General features: G+C 42.7%; 1 protein-coding gene across 4 annotated transcripts; it reads right to left on the minus strand.

Annotated features, from left to right (window-relative positions):
• Positions 1 to 74: 74 nt before the first annotated feature.
• Positions 75 to 11,463, minus strand: fxr1 (FMR1 autosomal homolog 1). Of its 4 annotated transcripts, XM_086046334.1 has the most exons (19): positions 11,326 to 11,463; positions 9,077 to 9,129; positions 8,907 to 9,000; positions 8,746 to 8,817; positions 8,460 to 8,608; positions 7,767 to 7,860; positions 7,448 to 7,564; positions 7,170 to 7,340; positions 6,921 to 6,999; positions 6,550 to 6,659; positions 6,330 to 6,424; positions 4,243 to 4,366; positions 3,860 to 4,064; positions 3,455 to 3,548; positions 3,158 to 3,258; positions 2,914 to 3,099; positions 2,618 to 2,695; positions 1,695 to 1,780; positions 75 to 1,565 (listed from the first exon to the last, which is right to left on the minus strand). In XM_086046334.1, exons 1-19 carry the CDS (start codon positions 11,374 to 11,376, stop codon positions 1,374 to 1,376), a joined length of 2,151 nt encoding a protein of 716 aa, XP_085902460.1. In that variant the 5' UTR covers positions 11,377 to 11,463; the 3' UTR covers positions 75 to 1,373. The 4 variants fall into 4 exon arrangements, with proteins under 4 accessions (XP_085902460.1, XP_085902457.1, XP_085902459.1 ...); XM_086046331.1 differs by lacking the exons at positions 2,618 to 2,695; positions 4,243 to 4,366 and having other exon boundaries at positions 6,329 to 6,424; positions 11,326 to 11,448; XM_086046333.1 differs by lacking the exons at positions 2,618 to 2,695; positions 4,243 to 4,366 and having other exon boundaries at positions 6,329 to 6,415; positions 11,326 to 11,447.
• Positions 11,464 to 11,799: the final 336 nt, after the last annotated feature.

Raw genomic sequence — 11,799 nt, forward strand, 5'->3', positions numbered from 1 at the left:
TAGGTTATCACAATATTCTGCATGTTGCATTTGTTCATGTTTTTCCTTTGAAGAGAACACAGTTTGGTCTTAGATCTACATGAAAGATCGTTTATTTAAGAACTACCTGCATACAAAACATATTGCACATCAACCAACCAGAATGATCCTTTAGAAAAAAAACAAAATACTGTTGTCGATTCAACAGAAAAACATGCGCTGTCACAACTCAGTAGTCCAAATTTGTCATGTGTCCTCTCATATACGTTTAAAGTCAAGAGGTGTTTTTTTTTTTTGTTTTGTTTTTTGTTTGTTTTTTAAATACTGTACATATTTAAAATAAATAAGCCTTCTTTTGGGAAACAATCAGTTTCCAGCCGACCAAAAATCATGAAATTGGCTACATCTCTGTTGAGCACACAAGGCAGTTTGCGACTACAATTAACTCTTGACAGAAAAATGTTTCAGTGCAAAGGAAATGACTCTACGGTTTCTTTTCCAGGTACGCTGTAACATTTCCTCATGAACAAAGTGGTTGCATATTTAAAAAGAGAAAGCAGCTATGCCAAACTCAACAGATAAACATTAAGAACAGTCACACCCGACTTGAAAAGATATGTATCCAAATGACTTTTCAGGGTCTTCAGTGGTTACTTTTGTCAGTTCACAGTGGCTAGAGAGCGTTTTCGAAAGGAGGCGGGTGGGAGAGAAGGGGGGGGGGGGGGGAAGCTCGTCTGGTCCGACTGTGGCAGGCAAACCACCACCAAACACGCGTGACAAGATTTCAGATATTGTGCGGTTCAGGCAACATGTTCAAACTATTCTCAAGGCACGACAGCTGATCATGTCAATGTCAAGTACACAGGGCTTCCAATGAATCTGCCTGCACTGTGGTATTGCTCATGCACAACAATAGGAAGTACAAACCACTTCAGATGCACAAAATATCCAGAAAATGTTTCCAAAGTCCACCCGGGGAAGGCAGACGTTTACAAAAACCCTGCTAAGATGTCACCAAAAAGAACAGCTGCATTCATACCACAGGATGGGTTGGAGTAGAATCCCTGACTACTTTTTTTTTTCCCCAAATACTGCATTCGCAGTCATTCTTACGACTGAAAATGAACATTTACATAATCCGAGTGTGTGTGTGTGTGTGTGACTATCTTTGGCCAGCTCATACAGGAAGAACTACTGTAAAAAGACTAACTGCATGAATAGTAGGACAAGAGTGTAAAGGTGTGGTGTAAATACAGACCACTAAAATGTGCACGGTTTCAAATTTCAAAGTAAAAAAAAAAAACAGTTCTCGCTGCATTAAAAACAGATTCACACAAAAGCGTGAGATTTCAAACAATGCCAATCAACATTTGAAACCATGTTTTGGGATTTGACTATGAGAGGCCGTTGACAACGGGTTTGGGGTCCGGGTCTCCTTTGTCTGAGACTTTGGTGGCCACCTCGGTGGTCTCCGCAGGCTCTTGGGCGGCACCGTCGCCCGCCACGTCTGCAACGCGGCTGTCAGAACCATTGGCGGTTGTGGAGAGAGCTTCCGGGCTGTGCTCTGCTCTGGCTTCCGCCTGACCCTGGAAAAGAAAAGAAAAAAAAAAAAAAAAAGATGAGATGAGATGAAAATAGTCAAACCTCAATATCAGCTTTGAACGCAAGAGTCCATGCTTTGTAAACAAAAGAAGGAACATTGCAAGTGCAGAAACCTCCTCCTTGTTAACGTCGGCGTCCTTGGTGGTCGGCATTTGTCTGCTCTGAGAGTCGGCCCTGGACATGAAGTCTGCCACCGTCACTGTGCAGAGAGCAAACGAGACAAACCGTTGGCCGTCAGTGGCTACGTTTACATTGGCACATTTATTCGGATTAAAAGCCTGATCGGAATAAAAATGCTTCATGTACACACTCCATTTAAAATATTCTAACCCAATCAAGCCCATTCCGATCAAGATTTTATTCCCAATGAGAGGGGTGGTTTATGTCGATGGTTAATCCGATCAGCGCGCATGAAAACACTTACTCCGCAATTTCGGAAAAAAACGCCTTTACTGCACATGACCGTGGAACCAAAAAAAAAGTGACGAGGATTTAAATCGGGACCTTTGAGGAGATGCGCGTCATTTTTGTACTACAGTGAGTTCGGACTTTAGGAAGTTGGTCTTCAATTTAACTTTAAATGGAATTTAAAAAGTCTTGAATTGAACTTGCCTTAGGCTGTAGGTACCCTGATCAAAAAGAAAAATCTTCACTTCACACAGAAATCCTGTCTGAAGGATTCTTTCATTTCATTTTTTCTTTTACCCATGCAGCCTAAAGGCGATAACAAGCGCATGCTTTTCAGACACACCACTTAAGTCTGTCAGAGTAAATGACAGCCAGTCAACCATTATTAGTGAAGGTCTTACACTACTGATGAGGAAAATCTGAGAAGTTACCAAAAAAAAAAAAAAACCCAAAACAGCCACATTCAAACATTTTGCACAAGCTACCAGGAAATGGAAAAGTATTTTCATTCTTCACTATCTCCAGCTCAAATGTGTTTTGTTATTGGTTTATAAAATGGCGTGCCACACAAAAAGCTCAACTTTGAGCAAAGGCAATGTGAGTACTGGTACTAGCAGTCCCCAGTTACCTGGCTGCCTCTCTTCAGGCAGGCGAAAACGACGTCGTCGACTACGGTTACGACGCTGCGGTTGAGCTTCGGCGTCATCTAAGGGTGGCGAGAGGCATTGGAGGCTAAACATGGCGGTCAGGCTACGGATTGGCCTTGCTCTGTGCTGGTTCGTTTCAAACGATGCCATAGGCTATTATAAGCACTTGCTTTTTCAAATTCGTTTCACAGAAAACAATATGTTTACAAAAAAAGAATAATAAATGGAACAGCATGTAAAGTGCAAGTGGTCATTCCATAGTTAACGACTTCCATACCGATTCCATTTTCGCTCATTGAGGCGTTGTCCGATTCGCTCATGCCGTCCATCATGGTGGCGTCCTCGTCTGTCCTGCGTCGGCGAGATCGCCGCTGGCGGGTGGCCAACATGTTGGACTCGCTAGCATCCGTATCAGCAGTCTGGTCCGTCTCAGTGTTGGTCTCCGCGTTGTCGCCGCGAGGCCCTGCCGCAAAATCTTTGGTCTCATACTAGAATATTTCGGACTTTCGATGCGTACTTACCTGAGCTGTTACTGTATCCTCTTCCTCGCCCTCCTCGTCCTCTGCCAGGTCCTGGCCTCCTGCGACTGTCCCTCTGTGGACGCGGACCTCTTTCCCTCTCCCTGTAAGGTGGTCAGCCATTAATCCAAATCTTACACGTTCTCAAAACAAATGAAATATAGAAGCGAATGCACTCAGAGGCTCAGCTGAAGACGATCCGCAAAACAAATCAAGTGGTGTACTGTGCTATTAAATCTGACATGGGCATGAAAGTGCAACATCACGAACCCGGAATCTGAACCGAAGAGCACAACTCACCTCATTTGCTCCTCGGCGGCCTGAGACCAGTCACCGACTTCATCCCGACGCTCCGAGTCAGTCTCGGATGCATTGGAGTGCTCAGAGTTGGTGCCTGGCAAAATCACACCGTTTCACTGAGTGCCTTCGGGACGCACTCATGTGCAAATTACATGCGTCAGGAAGAAAATATACTTTGCACCCTGCTGGAGCTCTATTAGCTAATTTCATCCGTGATCCCTCATACACGCGGCAGAAATCACAGGCAAACAATAAGGGAAAAAATACAGAACGACCAAACACACACACACACACGAGAGTCTTTCCCGGCCTGCTTTAGAGGAGAAAAAGAATCATGAGTGGTTCAGTGATGACAAGAAAGCTCGACAGATGTCGGACATGGGAGCCAAAGCTTTGTGCGCCTACCGTATCCGGTACTGTAGCCGTGGCCTCTGCGCCCGCGACCTCGACTGTTGTAGGAACGCCCGACGTGCGACGAGGAAGACGAAGCGTTGGCGCTGCCGTCTGTGTATCCCCCTCGCTCGCCCCTCTCTCCAGGTCGGTGGCCCTGCGTCAGCTGACGCAACTGCTCATCAATCTGCATCCGCTCCAGACGAAGTTGTTCAACCTCCTAGTTGGATAGAACACGTCCAAAGTATGAACAAAAAAATCCCCCCAAAAAAACAACAACAAAAAGACAACACGAGACAAAGCACTGACTTAAAACAAAAAGCATTTTGCAGTTTGCATTGCTGTTAGAGAAAGCAAGCAAAACACTCGTTCCCATGTATACTCATCATCATACGCACATCGACACATCGTGTGTGCCTTGTGCCCCTTAATCGTGCTAGGCTGCATCGCTGTGTGTTATCCCCAATCTTTTTCAGCTCTTCCTCTCGCTGCTGGCTGTGCACGAGAAGCTCCATCATGTCGGACACAGTGAAAAAGCGACACAGCACACATGCAAATAGCACAAGACACACGCACACAAAATGCTAAAGGTATACAAAGGAAAACCAAAAAAAGCAAAGAGAGCAAAAAGCCAAGCAATCAACCAGAAATAGGGACGCACCAAAAATTCGGCCATCGAAAATGTTCGGCCAAAAGTGCGTTTTCGATTTTTGTCACCGAAACAATGCCGACTCGGTTTTTGTGTAGTCTTTTTAAACCCAAATGTTGACAGTATTCTGGTTTTCAAAGGCCATTTAAATACGCACAAAATCCCAAATATGCCCATATTCAGATTTTTTAAAACCCGAATAAGAGCCCTGAGGTACCCCTTTCCCTAACCAAAATATTGGGTCATGTAAATGCAATCGGATTACCTCCTTTGAACGGGGCATTGATTTGTGTTCTGCGTATGCTCTTGGTCTATCCGCAAAGCATCTTAGCATTTTCACATTACCTTCTCTCTCGAAAGCAAAAATGACACCGTGTGTATATAGACACGCGTACGTGTGTGTGTGTGTCGGTATTTCTGGCGCACAACTCGCCGGAAAAACACAAGCAGAGGTAAACAATCATGGCGAAACTCAAGCGAGAAAATAATTCAAGTCAACACAGGTCGCAATTTGCAAAGCGCTTGCGCTTAATAACCAAGCATCAACTTCAACTTTTATGCTAGCTTCAGCTAGCTGCTTATTTTAAACACGCCCGCAGTCGTTTTGTGGTTCTTACTCGACTGGGCTTCCTGAGGTGCCGCTGCATTAGTGTTATGCTGATTAGTATTATGCCGCAGAAAGTTTGGGACAAAAATCCATCCTGATCATTAACACAAAACATTTGTTCATTAGAGTCTTGGATTTCTTCAACAACAACAAATATTTGGTAAGGTGAAGTGGTGCCAAAGCCCTACTGGAGACAAACAAAAAGGTAATCAAGTTGAACGTGCAGACACTTGCAAATGTGTGTGCTTTTGACTTTAAATGCTGCATTCTCTACCAGGGCCCATATCCACAACATTGTTTTGTTTTTTGGGGGTTTTTTTTAAGCTGAGGGTTATTTTTAAACATGTTCATTGTTTAGTCACAAGAAGGGCTTGCATTACATGAGCGCCAATAGGCGGCATCATCCCGCAGAGTGTGCCCGAGATCTCAAATGAATCATTCCACCAATCTTGGGGCTGTTCTTATGATTGTCAATATTGTCACCTGAAATATTTGCACTGTCAATGTGAAAAGTAATATTCCTATTAATGACATACAAAGGACAACATAGCATGCCATTTTCACTGGCTGACACATTCAGCAGAGAGAAAAACAAAAACCATAAGTTGCCAAAAAGGTGTGCAGATGTTTGCTTTTGGACAGGTTAGTTTGTAAAAGGTTCCAGGACTGCGACCCTTTTAGTTTAGTCGGTCAACATAAAGATGACGCTTTTACTTTTTGGTGTGCATTGTCCTGTCATACTTTCTCACGGCATTTGTGTGTGTGCACATGCACGTCGTGGGGACCGGCACGCATGCACACGGGCATACCCCTAAAATTGCAGAGATGCCCCCAAAGCTTAGGCACCCTGGTTGCGAAGGTGCAAAATCCTTCTTCGTGCCTCTTACAAATTCCTTTTTCGTGAAGAAAAACCAACAGTACGTGTTAAATCACTTGAAACTTTGCAAATTCACTCAACATTTTTTTCCCCCAGCGGTGATGATGTGAATATCACCACAGATGTATTTCTCTGATTTACTGTATAGTTCAAGCGACACATTTGGCTAGTCCTGTCATTGTTGCACTGCATGCAATTAAGAAAAAAATATTAGGCAAAAAAGCATCTTGTGGACACAGGGCTTTTTTACACTGATTTGACAATGAGTTAACTTAATGGAATCCATGAAAATGTGATGAATTGAGTCGGTGGTGGACACACACGCACAAGCACGCATAAGCAAGCCCTTACATTGAGGTAAGAGATGTGGTACTCCAGCAAGACCTGGACATTTCCAATACTCTCCTTAGTCCCGACAAAGGTAAAGGGGACCATTCCCTGTGTCAACAGAACCAAACAAAAACAATGTGCAGGTCAGTATGTGGCAGTCAATGACACCAAATCCATTATGCTAATCAACTTGACAATTGCTGTGCGAGGACCACGAAAAAGAAAACAGAAAAGCAGCTTACTTCTTGTCGAGGTTGCTTGTTGTCATTGTCTCCTTCTATCCTGACCCGCACCACTCCGGATTTGTCCACAATCTCCTGGATGACCTTTCCATTCTTCCCAATGACTTTACCTAAGGACAGAGAGCTTGTCAAACCAATTGCAAATTCCTGCATTTAAATATCTGGCCAAAACAATCTTGCTTTTTTTTTTTTAAATAAATAATTTTTTAAATAAATATGATTTGAAAAAATGGCTTCTTAAGAAAAAGATGTCCTTCTCAGGATGCTAGAGCACTGTTACTTCCATTAAGTGGGTAAAATGATGAAAAAAAAAAAAAAAAAAGAAATAAGGAAGCTGAGCTAAATATGCATTTCCAAGGATGTGTACATACCAACAAGGTTTCTTGGTACCTGGACAGAATCCTCCAGAAACTCTAGGTAATTCCTTGCCTTTTTGACTGCTTCTGCTGTCTGAAAAACAACACAGGAGAGCTTTTTGCATGTAAAAGTATTCAGATTACAAGAGCAGACTGCGCTCTGAAATGCTTGTCAGTAACCGGGGCACTGAACAAGAACTGCAAATGTGTTGGTCATGCTCATACACGCGCCACCAACCAATTTTGTGAGAAGAACACTACTACCTCTCCATAAATTCTGAAGGTACCAGTCTCCTCATCCAAATCGATGGCGGTGACACCAGGAACTTTTCGTGCTTGCTGAATGTTACTGCCATGGCTACCGATGGCCAGCCCCATCAAATCTGGCCGCACCATAAACTCTTCCTGGAAGGACGACACCAGGTGCCTGGAGTTCTAAACAAACAACAACAAGCAACGTGAGTCAAGTTGATGGGAGCGTCCCAATCCTTCAGCCTTCTGCAATCATCACCGCAACGTTAACGACGGGAAAACCGACGGACCTCGAGGTGTTTGGTGGCTTCCTGGTTGCGAGACATGAGCATCAGTTTGGTTCGGAGGCTGCGGAGGTGCATGTCGCTCAGCAAAGACACGCGCTTCACGGTTGACTCGTTGGTAGACTAGAATGAGAACAAAGAAAGAAAGAAAGAAAAAGAAAATTTGCCGTTAATATCAACCTACGCAGTGTTCGTGTGGACGAGTATTTGAAAAGACTTGTTAATCCACAAAGTAAACTAAAAGGGACAACTTAGTGTGACATTTGGATGCCGTTGCAGATATGCAATCACGGCGGTCAGGAGGGAAGAGAAGAAAGCTTGTTACCACAATGACCAGCTGGCTGCTCTCAGGACAGTATGAGACTTGACAGGCTTCGACAGCTTTCTTAAAGTCTTTATGGGCATTTTCAGTCTGACACCTGAAATGGATCAGCACATTCATATTTGAAAAAGCGTCCGTCAATATATTAGTTCTCAATTTGAGAAATCTGCCAAGACTAGCGACAATCTCATTAAAAACAAAAGCCGTTCCTCAATTGGCGTTCTCGTCCGTTCTTTCGTCTTTGAGATTACGTGAATGGTCGTCAGATGCGGCAAAGTTAGCATGTCAGTATTTGTGCACAACTTCTAATGCTGGACAGAAGTGTCAGGTCAGATGTCGAGACTGTGAGTTGATGATATCATGCTCAATTTTCTCAACAACTAGTTAAGATGCATTTTGCTAATGTTGCCTTATGTGATGTTCTGTTTCTGTTTTCTTTTTTGTAAATAATAAAGCATTAAAACATCTGCTGTAAAAATGTTTTTCTTCAAGTTCTATTGGGGGGGGCACACTTGGGTTCGTGGTTTCAGAGCTAAAAAAAAAAAAAAAAAAAGGTTTTCTAAATAATATTTTAAGAACACACATTTAGTTGCCTGGGGACAAATTGTATAGACACCCTAAACATGAAAAATGCAAGACTTCATTTTTTCAGAAGAAGTTTGTCGAGGACTGGCAACGCACTACTACGGTACTCACGCTTCTTGGAGATCTTGCGGAATAGCGATACTGCACTTGTGAAAGTAATTATTGGTGATCGCCTTGTTAGCGTTGACTGGGCGCAAGCGCTCAAATGTCACAATCTCGTTGTAGGTGGCATCACAGGCCGCATACTCGATAACAAAGAACTGGGGAAAAAAAATTAAATACAGGTTCAGTGAGCAAAGAAAACAACTTACGGATATTTCAGTTAGCCAATCATTGTGCGAGTTTTTGGCTACGATACAAAACGGGTCCAAATGACTAAGGCTAAAGCAAAACTCACATCTCCTTTGGTCATGCAGACTTTAGCCAGCCACCAACCGCAAGGTTCCAGATCATTGGCCCTGGAAAGGATCTGCCAAGATCATAAATCATAAAGATTAAGACAGGCACGGGCAGTAAAAGCAGAAAGAACGCAACAAAGTACAGGTGACTCATCCATACCTCCACCTCCTCACCCTCTCTAATCTCCTTCTTGGCATCAGCGGGAGGTGGCATCCGGACATCACTGAAGGGCACCTGGCGTTCTGGTTGCCAACTGAAAACAAAACAATTAGGAGAACACTGATAACAGGTGCAGCATCTGTTTTGCAAGCAGAAAATCGGAAACTCACTTGTTCTCAAAGGCAATGGTGAGAGAATCATTGTGGATGTCTTTGACGAAGCCCTTTTGAAATAGAAGCAAACATGAACGCGCTACGCAACAAGAATATCATAGAAAATTGCTCGTCAAGAAAATATTGATTATGACCTAACATTAAAAGAAAATATGAGCCCCCTCTTATTTCCTAGTGTGAATCATGTTTTTTCTTTTTTTTTTTAATTGTGCATATACTGTATTCACACTGAAGCGCAGTGTAACCCGCTTGGAGCATTTTTGCTAGAGAGACTGCACGCTTATCTATTTCATCCAGTGGTACATGCCGACTTACAAATGGGTATTGTTGTAAAATATGGCCAAACTATCAAGCGATCGCAATCTTAAACCATATTTATTGTGTGCGTGTTGCAAAAGTGGGTGGATCACTCTTGGATCAATCGTGCCATGTAACAGGCAGATGCTTGTAGCTGAATATTTGTCGCACAACGTTTGTAATACCTTTTGTGGTTCAAACGGAGAGGATCAAAACGGGAGTGAACACTGACGTCACTCGTCATCGGCACGAGGTGCATTCACAATTTCATACAAAGTGGGACGTTTCTAACTCAGACAGGAAAAAAAAAATGCATCACTGCATGAAAAGTTAATAGCTACAAATATCTCAACAATGAGGGCTTTCTAACTAACGGTATCTATAAAAGCTGACATATATCAAGAAGAACGATGGGGGTGAAATCACTTTTCTATTTGACTTCATTTCAATCAATGCTCCGTTTGGTCACTTTTGTTACAAGACCCAATCAAATCACTAAGCTTCCATTATCCATTTGAATGGTTTGGATATCAAACATTAAATATTCAGTGAGATCGTACACTGCCTGAATAAATTACACATTTTGGGTGCCCCAAGACTTTTTGTACACTGCTGGATACACTTAAAATTATAAGGAGTTTTTACAATTGTTAAATGTTTTTGCTTCAATTGTTCTAAAGTGTTTAAAAAATATATTTTGAAATTATTTTATCAAAGGTATTCCAATTGGGATCCTTATAGCAATTGTTTGAATTAATACAAATAAAAATAATGAGAAGTTGTTGAGGTGTGAGCTTCTTTTCTACAATTTTTTAACCATGTTTTAAATTTTCAGTTTCAGTCGCAGAATCGAGATACTTGATGCCGGTATACTGTATTGAAATCAATGGGCGAATTTTGTTATCATGACAGCACTACAAAGAACCGCAAAACTTGCAAAATTCATGGATCAGCACCTGCAGACCACCTGAGGAATACTGACTAAAAACTAACCGAAAAAAGGTCTAACCTGCATACTTACATTGTGCAAACAATTCATTCATTTAGAGGTGAGCAAAAAGTCTGGTCAGATATCAGTTCACATTTACACCTCGACAATTGAGTCTTTGAATTGCTGAAAGTCTGCTATTCTGGATTTGTGCGAGTTATTCTGCTCGTTGAACATGGGAGCGGGAGTCCAGCTTTTCTGGTTCTGCTAAACTGACTTTCAAACAACGTTGAATGAGGACGATCAAAGTCGAATGGCTCAGACGTGATCATTTGGAGCAGAAAGAGAAGGGGTTGCCATGAAAGTGGGGCAAGAGACGGCAACTTTACTCTGGCAGCTAGTCTAGAAATAGCATTGAAGGTTTCAGTATCAGGGGCCATCCCCTCTTCCGTCAGCTGCTCATGACTGACAAGGAGCAACTGGCTCACACGCACAAAAAAATAGCTTCGACGTTCGTCAAATAAGAGAGAGCTGCGGCTGCAGCGCGTAACTTTATTCTGATTCCAAGGTCACAATTATGCTTTCACGACTCTTTTGTGCACATTGAGAATAACTGGTGCCGCTTCCGTTAGCCTCCCAATATCATCGTAACACAACGAGCACGTCCAAACTCCTCTGTGACTTCATTCTTTGACGTCAGCTGCTAAAGTTGGCTAACTTAAAACACAGTTAAATAGCACGCTTGCGAAAATGTCAAGCAGAAGAAATGAAGGCGAGCCTGTCGACTATAATAAAGTTTCTTGGGCGCTGTGGCTAAAATAAGATGCCGAAGAAGTGACGAAGATTCGGCGGCCAGGCTAGCTTAGCTAGCTAATTGTAGCTAGCGAAGCTAATGCCGGTTACGAGCGAACATTTAGGGTCAGAACTTGACGTAAAAAATCCGTCCTCGAGGCTTTAGCTAACATACTGCAATGGAGGACACTGTAATATGGTGGTAGCGGAATAACAAGCCAACATTTACCTTGTAATAAGCCCCGTTGGAGCCACGAACCTCAACCTCCAGTTCTTCCATATTGGACACGCAAAGGATGCTGGGACGACAGGTGCTCCTTAAAGCACCAACACCATCATGTCAAGAAAATAAATAACTGCAAAAAGAAATAACTCTTAACTGTATGAAATTCCTCGGTCTGATTCAGGAAAAATGAAATGTCAGCTTTATAACGACTAATCTTATCAAGCAAAAGCTGAGCTTTGCGAAAGCACACAACAGCAACTAGTGGCAAAATAAGTTAGTGAAGACGGCTGTGTCTTTAGTCTACGAGCAAATCATAAACGGAGGTTGAATAATAGTTGACGTCTACTGGTGGCATAATCAGCCAGCTAGTTTTATGGCAGGGGTCTCTAACTCGCGGTCAGAGGGCAATTTGCAGCCTGCAGGATATTTTGCGGTCCATTATTTGACATCATCACTTAATGTTATTGTGACCTCCCA

Source organism: Filicampus tigris, chromosome 12, assembly GCF_054856515.1.
Source record: "Filicampus tigris isolate MCC_2025a chromosome 12, RoL_Ftig_1.0, whole genome shotgun sequence".
Lineage (NCBI taxonomy): Eukaryota > Metazoa > Chordata > Actinopteri > Syngnathiformes > Syngnathidae > Filicampus > Filicampus tigris.